The following is a 26,035-nucleotide window of genomic DNA, read 5'->3' as shown; positions in this document are numbered from 1 at the left end:
TTTTCTCCTTTGCCTTGATGTAGGCTGTTGAGTTTTGGGGAACCTGGGGGTGCTGTGTACCTGGAGTACCCACTAGTTTTTAGTGGATGGGTGGTGGTTTTTATGTCAGTGTAGGTGACAGTGTTGTCTGGTTGTTTTATTCTGGTACTGCGCCCAGGGCTAGGGCACTTATGTATACTTGGCTGGCCACCGGTCATATCCACTACAAAGCTCCCACCTAAGTAGAGGCAACCCATCTTTACTGCTGTGCCACTACAGGAGAAGATGAGCACCAACCAGAGGCAGTATTCACCTGCAGTAGCTCTCTTACCAGGTAAGGGAATAACAGGCATTGTATCAATGCTAAGCAATTTTTATAAATCACAGTCATTACCATTCCTTAATGTTTTGAAGTAGAATATGTCCATTTATCCCTCCTTTCAGTGTGTGATTCAGCTATGTAATTACTTGGCAAGTTATTTATATGAAAATGCTATTTTCATAATATAATTAAGTTCCATATATACTTAACAAGTAATTACAGAATCAGAGCCTGCCCTCCTCCCCTCTTAGGGACATAAGGGCACAAATGAATTGAGCTCTTCTGCTTGGTTGTTCCCATTGTTCCCGGATAGCGGTTGGGGCTAGTCACCTACACAAAAACAACGGAAGTGCCACCGTGATTTTTAAAGAGGCTGCTGCGTGAGTTACAAACTATATATAACTGTAATTACTTGGTAAGTATATATGAAATTTAATTTTATTATAAAAATACCATTTTTTCTATCTTAACATGGGCTAGCCATTTTAGGTAAGTTGTAAGGGTACTCTTCAAGCATATTACTTTGGATTCACCAAAAAAATAAGCCAGACACAACATTAGAAGTTTATGTTTGGGGTAAGACAGTCTGGCTCAGGTCAAATTTTTTGTATTGTAGATGGATTAATCTAATTTTTAACGAATTTTATTGCATTGTACTCTACAAGCAACTAATATACTAACAGTTCAGTTGCATGTCTAAGGTGAAGCATGAGATTTTGGTACAGGAATAGGGTTGGCTACTACGTTTTTAGTTTTTTCTGCAAATAGTAAAAGCATACAGCCTATCTTCTTCATTGCAGACTCGGTGATGGAATAGAAGTCATAACATGTGGAATGCAAAATATACTAAAACTGGAAGGCTCCTCTTTACGTCAAGCTTACTCACACTGCACTAACAAAGTGATTTGTTTGAATGTCAATACAACTTAATTAAGTCTTGGGTTCAGGTTTTTGTAGATATAGATTCACTAAAACTGTCTACTGAAATGGGAATGCTTACTAATTTATTCCTGACATTTAATTGTAATAGTATGTAGCTACAATCTGCCACTGATACATTTTCTAGTCCCTTCTAGTCTAATCATAAAAAGGAAATTGTTAACAACCAGATTAATTACATTAGTGCTTATCAAGGATTAAATATGGGTGAATTTTTGATAGAATGTACCCTTTGTGGGGTATCTTTTGGATCAGAAAAACTCTATGAAGGTCATCCTTGTATGGATGAAGATGTAAAGGTTCCATTCAAGATCAAGATGGAACAGGATGATGAAGAGGCAGAGCTTGAAGAAGAGGTACAAAAAGTTATTGATCAGGCTACAAAATCATGTAAAATTGAGCCAATTATCCCTTCAGTCATAAAAGAGGAACCGGTTGATGTCGATTTTGAAGATGAGGATCCTCTCGGGGGGACTCGAGAAGATGAATTTGTAAATGGAGACGAAAATCTTGAGGACATTGTTGAACCTATGGATGCTTCTGACATATTAGAAAATAACCAGAGCTCTACTGATGATACTGTTGGGAAGCCTGTAAATGAATGCGCTATATGTGGCAAGAGGTTTTTTCGTAGAGAAGATTTCCTGGCACACAAGGCTAATGCTCATAAAATTCCCAGACCATATGAGTGTAAGGTATGTAAGAAAAGATTTACTCAAAAGCATTATGTTGCATTACATATGCGAGTTCACACAGGGGAACGTCCTTACAAATGTGGACTTTGCTCTAATACTTACACTCATAAGACAAGTTTTACTATCCACATGAGAATTCATAATGGTGACCGTCCATATAGGTGTGGTTTATGTGGGAAGAGATGCTATGATAAATCTGGTCTCACTAGTCACATGAGATCACACACAAAGGAAACTCCTTATGAGTGTGAGGTCTGCGGACGGCGTTTTACACACTCTAAGAGTTTGTTAGTGCATCGCAGGAATCATACTGGTGAAAAGCCTTATAAGTGCCCGTACTGTGGCAAGACTTTTCGACACTGGCATAAGCATAAAATTCATATTCGCCTCCATACTGGAGAAAGACCATACAGGTGTAAAATTTGTGGAAAAGGATTCCCACGTAACGATGAGGTTAAGAGACACATGCGCAGTCATCAAGGTATCAAATCTTTTAAGTGCTCAATATGTAGTGTTTATTGTGCAACTCAAGCCAGTATTACAGGGCATATTGATCTCCATCACTCGGATTTAAAACCAGACAATCCAACGGCACCAGAGAAAACTGTGGTTAGAAATAGTATGTCTGGCATCCTTGGAACAAAAGCACCCCAGCCAAGAACAATATATAAGCCAATAGCTTCTTTAGCATCATCTGTGATCAATAGAAGTACATGCACTACAACAAAGGCACCAGAAGGAATTGTTATAGCAGGGAAGAAAGGCTGTGATGGAAAAACAAAAGCATTATCTTATAAAGAATACATAGAGCTCCAAGAGAAAATGCTTGCCGACAAGGGTTTGATGGTTAAGAATCCAAAAGATGCATCATGCCATATACCTGAAAGTCTTTCAAATAAAATTACAAGTTCAAGTAAAAAGAATAATAAGTCTTTACCGAGTAGTCAGAGTGCATTGTCAAATAATGGAAAACAAATACTTATTATATCACCTCAAAACATGCAGGCAGGAGCTGGAACAGGGGCGGGAAATATGCAGTTTGTTCTGTCGAGACAAATGTCTGCCCCAGCACCAGCTCAGACAGCCACATCAGGTTCAAACGTAGGTGGCCAACAGCTGATTTTGGGTCAACCTTCAGTAGTTTTACCTCAACCACAGCTACTTGGAGGGCAGGTTTTGGGAGGTCAGCAAATCATATTATTGTCTCCTTCAGGAAGTCAGCAAAATAACTTGAATGTTTCTCAGCCATTGTTATTACTAACTGGTTCTGCCAGTAATGGTGGTCAGCGATTATTGCTGCTTCCAAAACAAGGCACAAGCTCAGGTATTTGTGGAAATCCAGTGATGATGATTCCGAGTAGTCTCCCCTTAGGAACAAATGTACCAGAGTCAAATGAAGTAAACCCAACAGTACAGATAAAGAAGGAAGTTGAGGATCAAGTTCCTGCAGTAAACGAAGATGAGACCATTAGTGCTATCAAGCAGGAGCCTGGTGTGACTCATCCCTTTGGAGTAGTAATTAAGCAGGAACCCAGTGAGACTGATCCCCTCCTGTTTGCAAGTGTTGGTAATGTAGTAATTAAACAGGAACCTGAGGATATGGATAAGTAAATAACTGGTTTATTTCTAACTTTCATCTAGTCTTTTTCAGCATTTTAAAATCTATCTTGGTCTAAGGAGGACAATACCCAGTGTTGCAATTGGGCCATGTTAAACATGGTTCTTATACAGCAAGTGACAACCAAAATACTGTAAAGTAAAACTGCAGCTAGTCATGTGAGTGCTATAAGTAAGAATTATTAAGTTTTTAATTTCAACATTCCCATTTCATCAAAGTTGCTCATATTCAGTAAGTTTGTGGGTGAAAATTTGCAAGTTATGTGACTGCCTATTGTATATTGTAGTTTCCTTTAAAGAAAGACAAAACATTCCTTCTATGGTACAAATGCTGTGTATTTTAATTCTATCTTGGGACCTTTTGTGGAATAATTTGGTTTGTTGCATATATTGTACAGTATTAGTTTGTTTTCAATTTTGGTAATTTTTTATACAAATTGGTTATTTTATGTAATCCTAAGTTATACAGTAGAAGTCTGATCATTCGTTTTTTTTGGGGCCAAGGCTATGCCTAAAGATTGAAATTCTGATGGATTAGGTCACTACCCTTTAAGTTCCTGCTGTTTTGTTGGTACACTATAAGCAGTTTTATTGGGTGATATAATTGTTATTGTTATGTATGTATATCGCAATTAAAGTGTATTCTTATCAGTGTCCAAACATTAATCATACCTTACAACTTGACAACTTACAAGAACATACCAAAAAGCATTTCACAACTACTGTACACATATAGAACATCCAGGTCTCTTACCAATTCAGTTCTCAACATTTTTTTTTTTTATGTAAGTGAGATATACTGATAAACATAGCTGCCATGAATATTGATATTACAATCAGTAATTTTATTTATGTATTGTCTGATGTTTAAATGGAGAATCCCCCAACTTACCATGCATCGCATGTCAATTTCAGGAAGTGTCATCTTCACATTATTTATTTTCTAGCACTAACTTACAGAGAACACTTTACATTTTTGTAATTTTTTAATTTATATTTTACTTCTTAAATACCAAAAGCAATGGAGGTATTGATTATTAAAATGCAGTATGAAAAAAAATTAGTTGTTTAATGATAATAATTAGAAATAGACTACAGTATTGTCAGCTATGAAGTACAGAAAATCTTCATACCTTTTATTAAAAGGTATGAAGAACCTTCCTCAGCACCCAACTGGTCTCCTCAATCATTGAAAGGTCTTGTCCATGGCGTGGGACTGATCTCCTCAGTCATCATTCTTTCGGTTCTAGTTAGTCAACTTATAATAGATAACGCATTTCCCTCGTCATATTTAGGAGCTTTTGTCTATATTGTAGCAATGAATGGCAACATTTGGTTCCGACTTACTGGATAATCTCAGGACAAGGGCTAGACCCTCAGTGACCATCAAAATGCTATAGAGGGAGGAGGTTTCTCTCGATGATGTAGTAGTACAGAGGCTTTTATTTGGAAATGACAGTGATAGTAGTAAATCTGAACTACCAGATAGCTCTGATAGTGTCGGTAGTGCGTATGGTGATGTTTATTATATTGTAGTTATACACAAACCTACCTTAGATAATATTGTAGTTATACACAAACCTACCTTAGATAATTTTTTGACTAAAGGTTTTATCAGAAATGATCATGGATCAGAGGAAATGACAGAAGAGGAAGCAGATTGACAAGCCACAGAGGTGTTGAGTAAACAAAGAAAAACATGATAAAATTTGCGAATGGAAGGTTAAAAAATCTGTGCTCTGAAACTTACTGGAGATAATAAATTGACACAGTCTACAGAATGCCAAGTCCTATTTTTTATTTTTTAATGTGACGAATTTCCAGATGAAATTTTTGTCCAAGAGAAGCATTTGAAGTTGGTAATAAAGGTTTTCATACTGAATAACAAAAATGGTGTTACTTTACTCCATGCTTTGAGTTATCACTCTGAAATGAATCGCCAATAAAAGCTACATAATTCAGTATTTGGATAATTACCTACGTATCATTTGCATATTTTATCACTGCTATAATAAGACATTGCAATAATATAATAGTACAGTGTGATATAACAGTAATGAAAATAACAAAGAATCAAAGTACAAATAAAAAATGAAGAAAATTAATCATTCTTACGATTAGCAGGACACCGCTTTCGTCACTGGTGGCAATAACAGGCTCGGATCGTAATGGTTAACAATCAATATTATTATTGCTGTTGGTGTGTGAGAAGTAAAATTTAAATTAAAACGTTCAAAAATGTAAAGTGCTCTTTGTAGGTTACTGCTGTACAAAATGAAGAATGTGAAGATGTAACTTACTGAAATTGATGTGTTACTATGCATGATAAATGTTTTGTGTTCTATAAAAGATAAGGAGAATTATTGTACAGTAATTACTAATTTTTTCATGCCGTGTATTGGTAATCTACATTATTATTTAAAATAAAACAAAATGTACACATGTATAGTAACAAGTCAGTTTTTAAAAAGTATCATGTCTGAGATTTTTTAATGAAATAAAAATTTATCAATTATTTGTTTTGTATAATGCTAACCTTTTTTAAACGATCTTGATTTAAATTTCACTTTTTAAACACTAAACAATTAACATAGGGTTGCTATATTTATTATGTAAAGTGTGCTAAGTAGAGTTCATTACAGTAGTGTAGCATGATAAATTGGGCAGTACTGTAGTGTCTTTAGTGGCAAAACTACTTATTACCTCTAGCTTTGAGAATACTTGTGGCCACTACATCTGACATTAGTTTAGATTATTTGGAATGAGTCTTGCTTACTGTTAAAGTTAGCTTATATCTTCGCTTCATTAGATGTGATCGGTAATCAAAATCAAACAAAATAACGCTTGGCTAACTTGCTAGGACTCTCTGTAATCACCTTTTTCCCACCAGGTGGTGCTGGAATGTTTATGTTCTTGTCAGAATTCTTCATGCTGTGTCTGTATACAGACATTGTGAATCTGCATTAATAATAATTTGATGATTTTTGGCTGATTTTCTCCTCCTCCTCCTCCTCCTTTTTTCTTTCCCCTGGACCGGCCTGGGTCCACTCTTCTCTGCGGACAGGGAACCATGGCGTGTCTTGGGACCAAGGTCTTTACCCTTTGCCACCACTCTCAACCATCTCTCCGGTTCGAATTTGATGCGTTCTCCAGATGAGTTATTTGGTAGTTTAGCACTTCCATTCGCTGGCTCACGTATCATCCGTTTTGGAGAGAGTGGTAGTGATGTATGTGAACTGGTAGTTATTTAGGAATACAGACATATTACATGTACCTTAGTAGTTCTGAGCCGCTCATCGATTCTTATCATTTACTCACCCAGTATCGTCTTCAGAGCAGACTATAACCCTCCCTCCTCTTACTCAGTTTTCCTTTTTATCGCCTCATTTTTCGTCACCTAGAGACAGTTATTCCTTTTTGTAATAGCGGCTCCTCCTCTTCTGCCGCTTGTTTATCTAGTGAGTTAGCCTGGTGATGGAATGGCTCTCGCATCTCAGCAATCACCTCTTAAGTGTTGTACAGATGGCTCTGGCGGTCGTCAGTTACATGGTAACGTGCAAGAACCCTCTACCTTCCCCACCCAGCCGTCTGGTACGTACTGCTGGCATTCCATGACGTTTTTGCTGATGCTCCGTGGTATGTTACCACCTTTGGTGTTTTTTTTTTTTTGCCTTGCCTTCATCGTCCTTAGTTTACCATTTTCTTCCATCTCAGTTCCTCTGTTTAAACTTAAGGGGTTTCAACCATGATTTGGTTGATTCTCCTTCAGTATTTAAGGGGTGCATAGCTCGTTTTGTTCCGTTTTTGCTTCCTTTTGCCGAAGTTGAATCCATTGACCGGCGCTCTTCAGTTAACTTCTACCTCAGCTCTTGTTAAAACAAGTAAGAAGTTAACACTGATTGTGTTAAGGTGTGTTATCAAGGAAGTAGAGCCTTTGGGAAGTGGATGAACAGTCGAAAGAGAAAGCTAGGAAACTGTTTAGTGTTAAATAGCTCTGCACATAACACCAACAGTGCTGTTAACTGGTTGTATAATGAGCTCTTAGGAACCAACCAACTTAGGCAATGTGCCAGCATGTTGCTGGCTTAAGCTAAACAAGGCAATCTTGGAATTGTATCCTTTAATGCTGGGTCTCAGATGCTACTGCATCTATTTCTAGTTTTTGAAGCTGCTGAGAGCTGGGTTAGGACTTGGATAATGTTATAAGTTTTTCATCTTCCTCTGTTCAACTTACAAGTTTCAAGTTCTTGGACCAAGAAAGTGAAGACTTTTCTAATTGGTAAGGTACTTTGGCCTAATTGTGAGGCAGAAGTACCTTTGAATTCAGTATTTCAGTATTTCGCTCCTAGTACTACAGCTTGATTACTGCAAGAGTAATACATACTGTATATGGGATCATATTACAGTGAACCCCCCGTATTCGCGGGGGATGCGTCCCACACACCCCGCGAATAGGCCAAATCCGCGAATGCTTAAAACCCCTCTAAAAACACTTAGAACTGCCAATTTTGACAGCTTAAAGCAAGAAAATCCCTGTAAAAATGCTTATACCTGAGTATTTTAATAGTTTTATCTCACGTTTTAAGTGGAAAAATTACATGTAACCGTAACTGATGTTTTGAACTCCCAGTTCAAGTAGGCTTTGTGGATCTCAGAAGGCTGTGTGCAGAGTTTCAGAAGTGTCTGGCAAAGCATCAAGAAGAAACTGGTCCTCAGGGAAGGATACTTAGTACCTTTTGTTATTTTTACCCTTATCAACTTCTGGATATCCTTTTCTCCACACTCTTCACACAGAAAAGTTCAGAGTTGTAAGAGTAGATTGGAGAGTTGTTATGCAATGAGGCCATTGAGCCATTGACATTTCCAGTCTCAAGTTTATTCATATTACTCCCTTTTTCATGAGTCATTCAGTGTGGTCTGGTGGCCTTTCGGAAAGGCAAAGGATGTTTTCTGTCAACATGTAGAACACGCACTTCCACATCCCGGTACACTTTCAGTTGAAGAAAAGTATTCTCCTGTGTGTTGAAGTTTTTAGCAGGATGGATTCATCTGCGACACAGATCAAGAGATTTTTTCAGGCTATCAGAGAAATTTTTCCTTTGGACAGAGCCCAGCAACATCATTCCTTTACTTCGTTTTGTCCTAAGGAAAAATATTGCTATTGAAGACCAACTCAGCAAAAAAAGGCAAGGTCTTCAGTTGTGGAACCTCTGGTGAGACCCAACACCAATCTGTTCACAACTGCCCAAAACACTGCTCTCCCAGTTGACTGCCCTCTGTGCCAGGATCCTCAGGCATGGGCAGTTGATGCCTTCCTTCAGATTGGTCGAATCTAGACCTTTATGCTTTTCCTCTGTTTGTTATTTTTAGGAAATACTCAAGTTGTGAGCTTTCAGAACACAGGGATGATTTTGATAGCTCATTGGTGGCCCCAAAGGGAATGGTTCCCTTAAATTCCTTTTCCGGTGGTAGATGTTCCTTGTCTTCTTCCACTCAGGAAAGATCTTTTCAGTCTTATTTGAGAAGATTCCATGAAACCTTCACATGCTTCATCTGACTGCATGGGAATTGTCATTGTCTGTTGCGAACTATCAGCTAAGGACATTTCCAGAATGGCCAAGAAAGTAATCCTAAAGTCTAAAAGGCCCTCCAGTGTTCGACTTGTGTTTCAGTTACAGTGGTCAGTTTATTGATCTTGGTGCTTGTCCAAAGTGATATCCAGTACCTGTTCACTAGATAGCCTGATTTAAGTATTGCCAGTATCTCGGATACGCAAAACATTTTTCTGTCACAACGGTCAAAGGCTACCACTTTACATTGCATTCAGTTCTGCAACATGGTGACTTAAAGTTTGAAGCAGTTTTCTATGTTTGTGCTGGAAATTTAAATCTTATCATGGTTACAATGAAATTTAGACATAGTCCTCCAGATTTTAACATCACCTCAGTTTGAGCCTGTTGGCTTAAGAACTTTGAAGACACCTTTCTTTTAGCTCATACTGTGGCAAAGTGTGCTAGTGAGCTTCAAGCCCTTTCTTGTAAGTGGGCTTTGTTCTAGTGGAAACCTCACTTTTCTTTCATTGCTTAGAGAGAAGATTAGAAGTGAAAGCCCTTCCCAGATATGTGACAGTGCTTAATTTAACTGCTTTGGTAGGCAAGAAAGAAGTTGCTGTCTTATGTCCAGTTAGAACTCTCAAGGGTTTACCTGGGCAGATATACTGCAAACCTTTAAGAGGAAGAAATAAATATTTATCTGTGGTGTTAGGAGATAAAACACTCCTCAGTTGATTCCTGAGCTTTTACCATTTTTTGAAAATAATCCTCATAGCTTCCATAGTGTAAGCACGTCTTTATTGTCATGCAGCCCAGGGGAGATGTAACTGTTGTTGACTCATATGATTTGTGAAATGTTCAAATTTAGCGTGAGGTGTAAAGCCCTTAGTCTTGACATTGCAGTGGAGACGCTTTCTCCTGAGCCAAATATGATAGTAACCTTGCTTTCTGTCTTATTGCTAGTTGTTAGGAAATCCTGCTGTTGAATTTGGGTTGCATGAAAGTACACATTGGTGTATAGGAGCATACCTTCATATATGAGGGTGGTAGTTGTCTTTAGTTTTGGACTGTCGATTATGGACATTCGACTCAGGCACAGGCGTCACTAGTACTCTACGAGATAGTCCTTTTTTCTCCTGGAAGGATACTCTACAAGATAGTCCTTTTTTCTCGTGTAAGGGTACTCTGACAAGTCTTGCTATGGGGGCCTTACACCCTGTTGTAGTTCCAACGTCTGGCAATGATGCTTACCAGTGAGGATCACACAACAGGCTGCACTAACCCACCATTCAATGTGGTAGTCAGATAACGTCAACAGTAGGTAAGATTCATTCCAGATAATGAGAATTTTCATGATAAAATTGATTATTTGGATACTTTGCTCACAGTGGGCAGCCACATCTTGGTGGGTGGTCATGAAGAATTTTGACAAGAACGTAAACAATCCCAGCATCACCTGGTGGGAAACAGCAATTACAGAGACAGTCCTAGTGGGTTAGCCAAGCGTTATTTTGTTTTATTTTGATTACTGATCGCACCAAATGGTGGGAAGATATAAGCTAACTTTAACAGTAGGTAAGTATCCAGATGATCAATTTTATCATGAAAATTATGATTTTATTTATTTTACTTCTAAAATTCACAGATATGAATGCAGATGGATGCTAAGCAGCACATACCTGTACAATACTTTGCCATGCTTGTTTAACTTCATTACATTCCACTGAGTTGTTGAGTCATGAAATGTGTAGGAGTTGACTATGTACTCCATTAAGATTTTGCCTACAAACACATCAACTTAGAAGATGGTAGCATCTTATTACGCATCTTCTTCCCATCCCTGGTAATTTTACTATCTTTTTAAGCCATTCTAGAACACAAAAGCACAATAGTTTCACAGTTTACACACACAGCTTTTGCCAGTGATTTCAAACTGCCATTGTACAAGTGTGAATAGCATTAAGAAATCATACAACACCATAAACTTGCTTCATATGCTGGCAGCACTATCATGTAATGAGCTCATCTGAGCTTTGTAAAAATGATGGATCCATTTCATCTTTCTTAGATATTAGAAACCAGCTGCCAAACTCATGGCAGATGTCACTCATCTGAGATGACCTTTTGGCTTCATTTCAAATGGCAGATGAAACTTGAATGGGGCCAGATGGTCTAATTTGTTTCAGATGATATGGAATTTTGTCTAACCAGTCAGGGAATGTTCAGAATTGTATTGTACCGTATGAAATCTAATGGTTGTGTTTCCTGAGGGATCAGTTGGCAAAATGGTCAAACTTCTACTGTGTATAATTTTAGACATTTATATTCTGTAGTTTGATGCAAAGCATCATAGCTAATTTTTATTTGGACTTGGGTAATGGTAACAAGAGTTAAGGTTAATAGGAATTTAAGGCCAGTACTAATACTTGTAGTAATATATTGATTTCTTAGATAATTTATGTATTAGGTGCCATCCTAATTTAGTACTTAATGTTAGAGTGAATAAATCAGAATTAATTTGTGTACTGTTGGATGTTGGGCAATTCTGATTTTTCCCCTGAATTACTTTATTAATTTTTTCTTTTTGCCAAAGCTTTTAATTAACAGAAAGATTTAGGAAGTGCTATGTATGTTGTGATTTTTGTGTGTCATTTAGAAAGTTACTTTATTGAAAGTTGTCTGGCATTATCACGAAAGGTAAAGAGGAAGTGAATTTTGTGGAGGGCAGTGTCTGACTATTTCTTTTCATTTCTCAATCATTTTTATGTACGGTTGTTGGCACTTTAACAGTGCTTACATCACCTTAACTTGATGTTGCATCAAGTTACAGCTCAGTAAACGCTGTTAACTTGATACTTGTTCTTGCTGTTAGTGCCATCAGTGGCGTTTACGGCACCGTAACTTGATGCAACATCAAGTTATGGCTCTGAAAAAGTGCCATAAGATCAAACCCGCCGCAAGTCGCTGTCGCCATAAGTTGGTGACACACTGTACTGTATATATGAAGTGTTTGATTTAATGCAATATTAATTGTGGCTTTTAGAGAAAACAAATTGCTGTAAGAAGTTGAAGCTGGAAGAAAATGCAAGTAGTCTAAATATGGGTATATTGATTCAGAAATGTTAATTGTATGAAGATATGAGCCTGTATTTCAACAAAACTAACAAAAGTAGAAACAAAATGCAAAATAAAATAGCCTGGAATAAATTGTGCTGTGGAAAATCACTGTAAAATATTGTACAGATTATAAACAGCTGCAATAAAGCATAATGCAGGGAGAGAGACTTAGTGAAAGAACATTTTCATTGAGACATTCTTTCACTCTTGTTTGTTCTCTTGGATGGATTGTTGTATCAAATTCCACATATATTATTTTACATTACTTTACAAGTAATGCTGTTGAATTTTGTATACTTACACGTTGTGCAAACCTCTTATTGTGTACTTAACGCCTAGAAAGGCATGGTTAACCGAGTGTTGGGTCTTAGCTGCTTGAGGAGCTCCCTAACTATCCGTTGTGATATGGTTAGGTGTAGAGTGTCTTCTTTATTATGTTTTATGTGTCATTGTTTGATAGATTGAATATTGATTTGGCAAAAAGAGTATGAATTATAAAATTAAGAAGTATTCTGTTAATTTATAACATTTGTATGGTTTGCATTTCTGTTAATTTATAACATTTGTATGGTTTGCATTTACATTATTTTGATGTAGCAGTTTCTGATGTTTGGGTTTATTCCACCGTGTAAATTGGCTGTTAAATAGCTCATGTAGAAAAATTTTAACTTTAAGAATTTTCATTGAGTGATACTGTTATTGTATTGACTTGCTCTTTATGGTTAGTACATGCCCAGGTACAGAAGGCAAATGTTAATGCATGAAAGGGATAGTACATGCAAAGAACATACATGATGGTTCATGAAAAATTTGAAAAGGGTTGTGCTTAGAAGGCACTGCTTTTAAAGGAAAGGAAAAGACTGATTCCTAGGCTCTTACAATAATCTTCAAGAATTAGTGAAGGGGAAAAGTGAATTTTATTCTTGAGAGGGTGTTCAAGTAGCCCTTTCCTATTTATAGTACCTTTGATTCATTTTTTATTCATAGATGTGGTGTGTGGAACCAATCTTTCCACATCTCCTTTTAAAATTCACTTGAAAGCTCTGGTTGCTGCAGCCAAATAACAAACCATTTGAAGTTAACTTAACCACTTTTTGGCCAGAACTCAGTAAAGAACTTTTACCTTGTAGTGCACTAGATTGAATGACTGCACTTGTAATGTCTTGCTGGTAGGAGGCACTTATTACAGAGCAGACATGGAGGCAACAGTCACTGAGTTTGTCATCACTCATGGAATTTGAATTGAAACATGGATGATTAGGATAGACTACACATGGCGTGGAAGAAAAGTCATTCATGGTGTGAGGAGACACCTGAGAGCCACCATGACTGGAAACTGTTTGTAAATCCTAGGCATCTCTATTAGTATGGGGTGTATGTACAACACTGTCAGTTTGGCTTAATAATCTAGTAACATGTCTTGGAAGTATCATATTATGGGTCTAGCTAAGTATTTTTCCGAGAAACGGGGTGTACCTTTTTAGAGCTGCATGTGCCTCTCTTATTGTGTCGCTCCTGATTTATGTGGAACTTGTCCATCCTTCTTCAAATGAAATATAGAGGTTCATACAGTATAAGGGTGGCGCTTCATATCATCCTGCATTTTGAAGCCCAACAAAGTGTTCTGTCTAATGCCCTAACTTCCAACCTGAATTTAGTAACTTGAACTTTGTTGTAAGCCTGCCCTCCTCCTCCTCCTTTTACTGATTACTTTGAGTATTACTTGAAAAGCATTTTAAGCAGCCATATATGTGTTAACTGTGTATCCTGGGCAGTCAAGACTGTGAAAGCAAGAGGTGAAAGATCAGGGGTAAAAGTCTGTGTTTGGAACTGACATTACTATAACCCATTGAATACTATTGAAGCCCAGAGGAATGGGACCAAGATAGGGGGAATAGAAAAGCTAGGAATATGCAAACTCTACTCCATGATTTAACCAACACTTGGAGGGCAGGCCTCAAAGGCATCTTTGGAAGATCATTATTTAGACTGCTCTTCCAGAAGGGAGTCAAATCATACTCACAGCAGAAAAAGGGACAGGACTCGGTTCAGCACCAAAGATGGAGTTTGGTTTTAAAATGGTTCCAATCTCACATTGCCTGTATGAGCTGCAATAAGCAGAAACAGGATAACCAAAAAAAATCTCTTAATGCCTTGAGGAAACCACCTCTTTCATGTGGGTAATTCAGTGAATGCACTTGCAATAAAATTTTCACTTTCGTGGCTAATTTTAATTAGTGTATCATTCAGTAGTTCAAACTTTTAAATCATTCGAAGAAGCTGAAAGCAAGATAAACAAGGAAATATTCTAAATAGGTTATAAGTAACTGTCCATAATAATAATTACAGCCAGAATTATGTAATTGACATCAGTGTGCTAATTAGCCGTAGTCATTATAGTAAAACCAATATGACTATGAACATGTAGTACATTTTCGGCATTTCCACATTTCCCAAGATTTGGTTCATAAACCCTTGACCTAACTTTGGATGTAATGTAGATGTGGCAAAAATTCTGCCATATCTTCCTTACACCAGGTCAAAAAGGGTAAATACCTTGACACTATTGTTCAGCGTTTCTAACACTGAAGACTTAAAATGAGTGAAAGAACTGAGATTTGATGACAAGTAAAGGATGGTTTAGAGTAAAAAAAAAAAAAAAAAAAAAAAAAAAAAAAAAAAAGCTGAAGATTTGATATTGTACATTAAACTGGTTTGATAACACCGTATGATAAGGATGATTTAGTTTCTAATCATCTAAATGAGTTATACAAATGCCCAGTATCTAGCCCAGACTCACTGATGAAAATAAATGATAGAATGCAGTGAAAAAAAAAAAAAAAACGGTCATTGGCCCCTCAAGTGATGGCCTTGTCCCAGAACGGTCTCTTTCTTCTGGAAAGCTCTTGGGATGGATAAGTCGGATTTCACGAACGGATTAAAGGAGTCCAAATCGAGGGATGCAGATTAACAGTAGTCAGATTATAAGTCAGGAAGAAGTTTGGCAATGTAGCTAATGACAAGCCATGTTTGTGGTCATTTTGGTTTTACTGTAGTTAAGTTTGATGTGTTGTATATTAATGTAAAACTTCTTAATATACACAGAACAAGGTTGTATGTTTTCAAGAGTCTAACAGTGATAATAAAAAAAATTATACATTTTTTAACACATCATGATGCAGAAAATATTTTGGGAATGACAATCTCAAAAATGGGGAAAAGAAACTTCCTGTACAATGATACTACCAGATGAGATGCTGGAAAGATGTGTGTGAATTGTGCAGATATGCTAAAAAGTCTAAGAATTTCCAGTTGACTTTTGCTTTTGAGAAATTTCAGAAGTAAATAATTCTGAAATACAGTATGGTGAAGGTTAGGAATACAGGCTCTTCCGTACCACACAGTCAGGTAGTGACTTTTCTTAAGAAAATAAAATCATTTTACCCTAGTTTCATTTGCATTCAGTGCCCTTTTGCCTCACCTAGTTTTTTGAGGCTTATAAATGAATATTGTACAAAGGTACATAGAAGCTGTCATGAAAGATATTTGTTTTTGGGAAAATTTGAAAATCCACGGGGAGGAAAAACTACACAGTATTCATGGACAGTGGAGGTGACTTCCAGAGTGTCTTTAAAGTATAAAACAAAAGGATTTGAGCAGTAATTTTGGTATCTTATTTACCATTATGTAGACAACCTATACCAGTGTGATTTGAAGAGATTGCTACTTTTATAGATGCCTAAGCCTGGGTCTGTAAGCTTAACGACATCTCCAAACTCCTCTTATAATGTGAAACTCAGTAGCAGATGAGGCCATAAGAGAAACCGCATGTTTGCAGGATGGATTCTCTAAAGGCAGTGAACCTACTCCCATTATTTTTGGTAATTATTTGCCTTGTGCATTATAAGATAGTGGATGATTTTGCTTCTCCAATCAAGATCCCACTGGTAGTGCACATTATGTTGGATGAAGGTATTGCCAAGAATTTGTTATCAGTATTATTGGAAAGTTCATTGCCCTTCAATGGGAGGTTGCCTTCTAGCTAGATTTGTGAGATGCAGTAAAAATTCCCCAAAAAGGAAGGACAAAGGGCCTACAGCACCATCCATCATGGACCACCAGACAGCATGGAGAAAATATTAGGCCATGGAGGTTTACCCTCATTACCAACTACTGCAATTCTCTGCTTTTTAGGGTCTTGTTGTAGTAGTCTGTACCATCAGAGCTGTCTGCCTGTTGGGTACTGCAGTGATTGACTGGAGCTCTCTGAAATATAGCTAATTTTTATTAGGGGGCTTTTCAGTCTAAACCGTGTCAAGTTATTAATTATAATGATAGTACATGTAGTTTTCGTGGCCCTTTCACTTTTTAGTTGGTGTGACTCTTGGAATACTGGGTGCTTTTTTTGCCCACAGAGTCACCCAGTGAGAGGCCCAGCTTTTCTATTAAGAAAAAAAAAACTTATTTATTGTATAATATACAGTATGCTGAAAAAGCGTGCCTATTATTGATGGGAAATCAGTTCAATAATATTGTCAGCCCACAGTTTACTTTGCTTCTCAACTAGATACAACAGAGGGGAGAGATTGGCCAGGGAGACCCAGAATACACAGTCCTAACATTGTTAGACATTTTGTTAGAAAATTTCAGACCTTTGGAAGGAATAGTGGCCCTTTACTGATGCTGAAAAATCCTATACTCCCAAGGTTTATTGTCATGGTCCTTCATTCCTGTTCCCCAGGGATTACTGTGAGCACTTTTTTAGGGATAATTCATCTGTAACCCCTCCAGACAAATTATATGAGACCAAGCACAAGGTTATTGTACTTTATTTCAATAAGCGTAAATGCAACAAGACTTGAGATTAATATACAACATTATTGTAGATATCTCTCACTCTCTCTCTTTTACTTTTGTTGACACCTAGGATTTTGTAATGTGTCCTCAAATGGAATTTTAAAGTCTTTGAGACTTGGATCTATCAACTTTAAAAGAATTTATGTTCTCTATTCATTAATAAATTTATTTATTTTTTGTGAAAAGAAAAATGTGCTTATTTATTGTATTTTACTTTATTTAAAGTATAAGCATGATATTAAACGAAAATATTTTTTCTCTCACTCTCTCCTTAGATATACAACTGCAAGTTCAATTGTTTTAACCTAATTTTTCATTCTGAATATTTGCAAAATATACAAATAATAGGAATGCATAAGAAAAACAGATTTAACAACTCTTGGGTCAGCTTTAGTTTTGTATCACTCAAACTAAATCTGTGATTTGTTTACTAAATTCTTGAAGCTGTATGTTTTTACTACCACCATTGCCAAACCTGATTTATTTGTGATGAATCTTACATTCTGTCAAAGTTGGCTTATATTGTCATGCTGTTAGGTGCAGTCAGCATTCAAAATAAACAAAAAAGACTAATGTTTGGCTGACCTGGATGGTCTGCCTATAATTACCTGTTTCCCACCAAGTGGCATTAGACTGGATGTACCAGGTTGCATTGGAATTTATATGTTCGTGTCAGAGTTCTTTATGCTGGTGACTTGTTCATTTTTATATGATTAAGCTGTGTTAATTTTGGGCTGATTTTCTCCTGTACGGAATTGTGCTTTTTCTGTTTTTCATTATGTCATCAACAGCAAGCAGGGACAAGAGCATTAGGTTCTGCAAGAATGGAGTTTGTGTGAACCCAGTGTTTTTGGTTGGGCTTGATGGTCTTATGGTTTGTGTTAACTGTAGGGAGAATGTAGAATGTATGCGATTTTTCTTAGTGTGAAGACTGTAAGGAGTGGTCTGATCAGAAAATGAAAATCGTTTGGGGTGACTCACCTACTGTTAAAGTTAGCTAACATTGTCATGCTGTTAGGTGCTATTGGCATTCAGAATAAACTGAAGAATGATTGTCTGGCCTGGGTGGACTGTCTGTAATCACCTGTTCTCCCAACAGGTGGCGTTAGAACGTTGTCACTCTTGCCAGAAGTCTTTCTGCCATATCTTTGTGCTCATAATATAATTCAGCTGTAATAATTTGGATATTTCTGACTGTGTTTTCATGTACAATATTTTGCGTGGTTTTTCTTTTGAGTTATATCATCCACAGCAAGCAGAGATGGAAGAATTGGGCTTTGTAGGAACGAGTTTTGTGTAAAACTAATGTATTCCATTAGCCGTGATGGACACATGGTGTGTGTTAGCTGAAGGAGTAATGAGTGTGATTTTTTCTCTCCTATGGGAGGTTCACTATAAGGAGGTCCCTCTCCATAACATAAGTCTCTCTCTCTCTCTCTCTCTCTCTCTCTCTCTCTCTCTCTCTCTCTCTCTCTCTCTCTCTCTCTCTCTCTCTCTCTCTCTCTCTCTCTCTCTCTCTCTCAGTTATATGCATTAAAAAAAAATACATTTTATTGATATTTTGCTGTGTACATTAATATTTGAAAATTAGTAAATAATTTTTTATTATAAAAAATGTATTTAGTCACAAAAATAACCTGAAAATACAATAATTAGTGAATGTTGCTCTACGAAAAAATCCGCAAATTACCAAATTTTCCTCAATTTATTGAAAATACGTTCATCATGAACAGAATTTTTAGTTACCTATATAGTGGGTGGGCACAAGTAAAACCATTGTATGTTGGTAGAATGAAACATTGGTGATGCACTGGGAAACCCCAGCATTACCGAATACAGTACAAGAAATCTTTGGGGCAGGTCTTTCTCACAGGAGTAACATTTCTGAATTGATTTTATCAAGGGGAGTCGAGAATACCTGTACAATGTACATTCACTGATCAGTAGAGTGATTTTCAATATTAGCTGACAAGTCACTCAACGGTAAATATTCAACCACCAACAGAGCATCAGTAGATAACAGTCTCATTAAACCGTAGGAGAAACTTTTCCTTAGAATTATTTCCATAAGTGAGTTTTGAATCAGAAAATGAGAGAGAATTATAAAGTTTTGAGTACAGTGTATGAGAAAAAATTTGACTAAGGACCATGGTTGATTTTTGTATTGTCAAAGAAAATTGAAAACTTTAGTTGCAGTACAAAAGGGAACAAAGAGTAGAATCAATGAAGATGAGTAAATGTAAGCTACTATGTTTGCATTTTTAGTAGGTTGTGTAAGAAGAGGGTTAAATGATTTGGTAAAAGAGTGCACATTCTAGTATGAACCATTTGACTTGGTGCAACCTGGCCATCATATAAAACATTAATTAAATAGTCCATACACAGTAAGAAAATATGTGGAGGGCAAACTAAAAAATATATTGAATGTACCTTGAAGAATTAGAATGCACATCTATGATCAAGGAAAATCGGGGTGCTCTAGAAACTGATTTAGGCTAATTAGCATGACATCTACAGCAACGCAACTTCTGCGTATAACATGCAATTCAAGTTTAAGTATAGGAAATGTTTAGCATCTCCCAACTGTTTTACCATTTAGTGGTTTTCCCTTACAAATTCCTTGTTCTGATGGGTTTATCCTCCTCCCAACCCTTTTGATTGGTTGTATACTAATCATTGTTAGCGGTTATTTGAGGGGATAAGTGATGGGTTTAGCTGGTGAGACTAGAGAATCTCTTGGCAGCATTAGACTGCAATAGTCACATTTTGTTCGGAATAGGAATACTGTATAGGCTAGGTTGTCTGTCCACAAGGCAATGGCATAAGTAAAATGAGGTGCTTACACTCATGGAATTGTGTTTAAAAATTTTGAGGATTTAAAAAATAATAGGTTGCTGGCAGGAAAGTGGGTGGTGAAGGGAGAGGGGTTTAAACTTCATACTTGAAACATCAGAGAACAACCATACCTGAGAAATGCACTCTGCAAGTAGTGCCTAATACTGTACATGGATTAGTTGCAGTGGGAAGATCTTTGTCGAAAGAAGTATAATTCTGCATGAACATTGCGTTTACAAGTACACAATTTTGGATATATACACTTATTTCTGTGTTTTCATGCGAGGAGGAAGGATACCCAAGTATAGTGAAGGAACTTGAATAAAAAGAACTGCCATCCGAAGAAAGATTAATAAACCGGGCACAAAAAATACGAACTGTAAGAGGGTATACATCAAAGTGTCAAGGAGATCAGTTTAAGATACATGTATATTGCAGATAATCAGTTACTGATTAAACTAAAAGCATGTGGCAAAAATATCAAATGGACAGCTGAACAGACAAAACTTGTCTAAATAGGGCTTGCATACTGACATGACCTAAAGGAAAGATGTCTAGGTTGTCAGGAAATAGACCTGGCTCTTAAGGAAACAAACAAATACAGCTTTAAAACCTTAAAGCTAAAAAATTGTCCAGTTAGACCATGCATGACCATTGTCAATATTAAAGATATTCGATAAGTCACATCAAAAGAAGCTAGATGCTCCAGAATAAATACAAAAGCAAAAGACTGTAGTCTTCAATTTCTTGTAATTGATGATGTTCAGTGCAATGTCTGACAATTTAGTCGGATTGGACTCCAAAAGAAATTTTCCTGCTCTGTCAGGGGTAACCATTTCTGCTCTTTCACTTCAGTTGTAACTACTTCTGCATGTTCGCTTGTTATAAAAATTTCAGCTTGGTCACTACTGTTGGTGTGCCAGGAAATGAAGTAGAATGACATGACCAGTGTACAGCAGATGCATATGTTTAGCAAATTACAGATTGTAGATAAAAAGTAAGAATTTTACTTTTTATCTACAAAAATGGAAAGTGTGTATGCTTGGATATCATTGAAAAGTGGTTTAAACAGGCTTATTGAGCACACTTGTTCCACCAATATGTTCAAGAAGGAAGTGCCACACTGGAGTGTGCTTTTTGCAGAAAAATGGTAACAGCAGAACACATTTGTTGTATACAGTACAGGATTTTTTTTTATTAACAGATACACCATATGGGTAAACCTGTGGCCAGTGTTTAGTAGGATGAAATTAGTACAGTATTGATGTCATCTGAATTTTTAAGAAAATCAGAAATTGTAATAGAATTTAGAATTTAATGTGGCTCCAGTTCCTATCAGACTAAACTCACTGCTTTTAACCCATCTTTGCTCAACATTTCTTGATTTTTGTCTTAAGATGGTGATTTTGCTCATTGTCTTTGAATTTATGGTTACCCTTTGTCAATCATTTTTTACCTTCAAACATTTTTGGGTCCAAGTGCTTACCTTGTAGAACTGATGACTGTAGTGTTCCAGAATTACTGTTAAATGGTTGGGAATTCATATATGTATTAGCATTATGGTGTGATGTGAAAAAAGTATGTTTAGGGTTAATTCTTCAGTCATCAGTGGAAATGAACACTGCTTCACTTGAGGTAAAATTTTATTGCAAAGTGATTACACTGTAGATTATACTGTCTTTGAAAAGTATGCAAGACTTTAGTTTTTCAAGATATTAAATTAAAATGCTGAGGTTAAAAACCAGATATAATACACTGGGAAAGGAAAAGGGAGTCTTAAAACCATAAGGCTAAGACCTACTGGGAAGAGTTCAAATTATGGCTGTACATGAAGTAGATTGTTTTAATCTAGCTCAGTGGCTGGGAGGATAGGTTTCAGTTTGTCATGTGAAGATATTTGTATTTAAAAGAAAATGTACTTTAATTGAAAGAAGTTTACTGATATGTAATTCATCTCTTGAATTTTTTTTTTTAAGATTTTCCGTTTGTAATCATAGTAGAAATATTGAGAGTGAAATTACGACATATGTCAAATTTACTGTAGTACACTGTGTACTTGCCACAGAGGAGGTTGAATTAACATACGATTTTATAAGTTCATTCATGTTTTATTCACCAAGTGATAAGGAATGTCTGTACTTAATCCTTTCACATGTTTTTCCTAGTCAAATCTAGTATATAACTAAATGTACTCAAGATTATTTATTTTAGGCTATTTAGACACTAAGCTATGTATGAGTTATCTACCTAGAGTTGTGAATTAAAATACTGTTATTAGATCATGTGTAAAATAAATTCTGTATCTTTATGATTTTTATAATTTACAAATTCCTTTTATGTCAGGCAAAATATAATTTTTTTACCATTTGTAATGGAACTTATTTATCAAGTAAGAGTGTATCAGCAGAAAGTACAGTATCTAAAATATTTATTTGATTTGGAGTACTGTATATATCACGTTCACCTTTTAAGATGTTGGGGGGGGTCCAAAATTTGTCTGTCATAAATATACTCTGTTCGTGCTGATAGCATAAAAACTTATACTCTGAATATTTATACTTACACAGTACTCTGATAAGAAAATCAGACCAATGCACTGAAGTTGTTTGGAAACGTAATTACCTTTTTAAGTAGGTATAGAAATGAAAATTAAAAAGACAATATTATTTGGGATGAATTTTAACTACTGTTGAAGATAGCTTATATCTCCGCACTGATAGAGGAGTTGGCATTCAAACAAATGAAGAAGATTGCAAAGCTGACCCAGATAACTTTTCTAATTTGCTTGTTTCCTGTTCTCCACCAGTTGTTTCAAATGTAGCTTTTGTCAGAATTCTCCTTGCCACCATTGTGTATAGGCATTCATTGGTAATTCATGGTTTTGGTTGTTAGCTGCTTTCATGGTAATGTACATTTATTTTCCTGGGAGAATATCAGGTTCTGTAAGGATAGTTACTGTGTTAGCAGGATGTTGAATTTTGGGGTAGATAAGATGCATTGTTTAAGCCAGCTGCAGGGGTATAGTGTGTGATCTTGAGATTAGATGTGAGGAATATAGGGATTGCTCTAAGGACTTTATGCTTAAGTTCGTTACTTATAGGAAGAGTAGGGAAGCTGGTAGTTAGGTCAGGTCATAAACCTGTCATTTCTCCCCCTCAGGTCATTTGTCTATAGTTATACATACTCAGTCTATCGCTTTTTCATCTGCTAATGCTTTAGCTATTGCTAAAACTTCCTGTTTAGCTCTGCCTTCCTCTCCCCTTTTGGTTCAGGTAAAGCATATTGAGAAGTTAGAACAGGATGTAAACCTTATTTCAGTCAGTAAAAGGTTTGTGTGAATTTATGTTAGGGAATTGTTCCGGGTCCTTCCCGTAGAGTGTGCACTCATTTTCACGTTCCCCTAAAGAAATGAGTTGGTGCCCTCACCCAAATGTAGCCGGGGCTCAGGACTGTTCTGCAGCAGTTTAAGAGTCCACTGGTAGGGAACTGGGTCAATTCTCAGGGTGGTGTGGTCTATGCCCTCTGTCACCTGTCTTGTTTTTAAGCTCTAAGTTCTTGTTTAATTTTAATGCATTCACTGAAAGATTGTTTTGGTAAATGCAAACCTTTGCACTGTATTTTGACTTCTCCATCATGAGCATCTAGTAAAGAGATTTTCATTACCAATAGGACTACTGTAATTATATTGGTATAGACAGTGTTATTTTAATAACACTGTCTATACCCATATAATTACTAATTCTAAATCCTTGTCTGCTATCCCTCTTTCTCCTCGAAATGATGTACTGTACCTGTTTGTGTTTTACATGCTGTTTCTCAGGCTTTCAGTGAGTCTTTTCCTTCTGCCTGTTATTGATCCCTTCTGCAACCCTACCTTGGGTACAGAATCTTTTGTTTCCATGCTAGATCCTATTCCTGCAGCTTTGCTTCTAAGCACATGTTGTGTGGAAATGCTCTTAAGTCTGTCAAGTTGCTTTCGGACGAGGCAGGGTGTTTGGTGTTGCTCTTACTCCTCTTCCTCCCTCCTCCCAACCTTTCCCATTTTCTTTGGTGCCTGTGGTGCTTCATCTTCTCTTGCTCAGCAGACATGAGTTAACTCAGGTTAGCCACTTCAGACTGCATTTCCCTGAGTCTTCTCTTCAATTGAGCCAGAGTCAGCTGCTGTAACTCCAACTCCTCCTCTGGCAGAAGAGGAAATTACTGTAACCCTAACTCCTCCTCTGGCAGAAGAGGAAATTGAATTGGGGAAGTCTCTATAAGTATTTTTTCATCTGGTGGAGCACTGCTTCATTTTACCACATTTTGTGGAGGAAAGAAGTCCTGTGGAGACTGGGTCTCTTTAATCTTTGGGTATCTCGGTACCCTAGCTTTCTCCTTTAGGCAGAGGCTTTGACCAAGTCTTTGTTTGAATAATTTGACTCCCACTCAGTTCGGGTCACTATGGAGTAGCTCTACATTAGATTCTTTATCAAGCGTAGAAGACCACATACATAGAGGATTTAAATGAAAACAAATTACTGTAGCTGTCGTTGACACTTTAAAGGCATACGATACTCGATGGAGGTAAGCAATATTAAAAACGTATTATAAAAATCGCGTTTGTGGCCATTTACTTAGGTTTCCCCAAAACGTTTTGACAGATTGCATGTTTCGGGTGATGTTTTGTCAAAAACGTTTCCACTTGAAAATGGTGTTCCAGAGGGAAGCATCCTTGGTGGCACACTGTTCACTTGAGCAATAAATGATAGTAACACTCTACCTATTGGAATTAAAAGTAACCTGTATATGGATGATTTTGCCATATATTATTCAGCATCTCGCATAAAATATCCAGAGCGAATCATTAATAAAACCAAAATGAAAATAGATGAATGGGCCTCATCTGTAGACATTAAATTTTCCTTAGACTCAACTCTAAACAATCGTGTTTTATAAAAATAAAATGTGGAAAAAGGTGAAGAAATAGCATTAAAATCTAAAACCATAGTACTGTATACCAACTGGCAAACAGCAAAGTTTTGAGGATTAGTATTTGATGCTCACATAACATACAAGAAAATAAAATGTAAAAGAACATAAATATAATTTTTAAAACTATCCAACACTACTTGGAGAGCCAATAGACATACCCTTACTATACTGTATGAAGCAATAGTGTTGTCTATTATTGACTATGGAATCTAAATACATTACAGTACAGGTATTATCCTACTTACAATGGGGTTAGGTTCTCAAAAACCCCATAGGGTATTCAGTACCATCTGTACATATACGGTAGCTTAGCCTACACTATACAATATATTCTATACATGTACTGTATAGTAATTATTAATGTTAGCTAATTCTGGAGGTTCAATGCAGATTGACTCATGATAATTCTGTACAAAAAGGAACTGAATAACACAAACAAGGATCAGACGTGTGCTGTAAGGGGTACTCCTCAAGATTAGGTCTGTCGTCGGCATACTTGAACGGTGTCAGGCTGTTGATACCTACTTATAACTATTTTAAGGGGTCGCTTCATACACCAGATATAAAGTTAGTGTACAGTATGTGATATTCACATATTAGTATAGTGTTATAAAATAAATAACGAATATGTATCCTTTCCATAGATTTTTTAAAAAGTTATGCTTTACTTCACTATCCAATAACATTGTACTGTATGTATTCTCATATTATTGTATTATAAAATTAAACATAGCAATCAATGTTTTGGGGTGGAAATCAGCTGAGGGCGATTACAAGGTAAGTTTTTTCACAGTATTTAACTCAATTCGGAGCAAATTTTCTTGCTTCTAGTTAGCGTCAATGAATCTGTAGATAGTCTGTTAACATGGGGCAAGGTTGATTTTCAGTATAAATGTTTTTAAGTCGAAATATGACTTATGTACGTCTCATTGTGAACTAAATGTAGTCATTTTTTCGTTAATAGATGGCTTTGGGGTCATGTTTTTTTGTAAAAAAAATCAACAGATTCTGTTTGCTATTTTCACTTGATTTCACCATAATACAACCATAATATTTATCTTTTATTGGCGTGAAAACAATAGTAAAATGTGGTCTTTCACGCCCAGTAGTTTTGATTAAAATACTTTTCTCCAATTTTATTTATGGTCAAG

General features: G+C 36.5%; 1 protein-coding gene across 3 annotated transcripts in view; it reads left to right on the top strand.

Annotated features, from left to right (window-relative positions):
* Positions 1 to 22,221, top strand: part of LOC136839104 (uncharacterized) — a 71,975-nt gene extending 49,754 nt beyond the window's left edge. For all 3 annotated transcript variants that reach the window (XM_067104751.1, XM_067104748.1, XM_067104749.1), the window contains exon 2: positions 1,102 to 22,221. In XM_067104751.1, coding sequence (XP_066960852.1) covers positions 1,444 to 3,546 — 2,103 coding nt within the window. In that variant the 5' untranslated portion in view covers positions 1,102 to 1,443 and the 3' untranslated portion in view covers positions 3,547 to 22,221. The remainder of the gene's footprint in view (positions 1 to 1,101) is intronic.
* Positions 22,222 to 26,035: the final 3,814 nt, after the last annotated feature.

This window comes from Macrobrachium rosenbergii, chromosome 6, assembly GCF_040412425.1.
Source record: "Macrobrachium rosenbergii isolate ZJJX-2024 chromosome 6, ASM4041242v1, whole genome shotgun sequence".
Classification (NCBI taxonomy): Eukaryota; Metazoa; Arthropoda; class Malacostraca; order Decapoda; family Palaemonidae; genus Macrobrachium; species Macrobrachium rosenbergii.
This window is presented reverse-complemented; position numbering and strand designations above follow the sequence as displayed.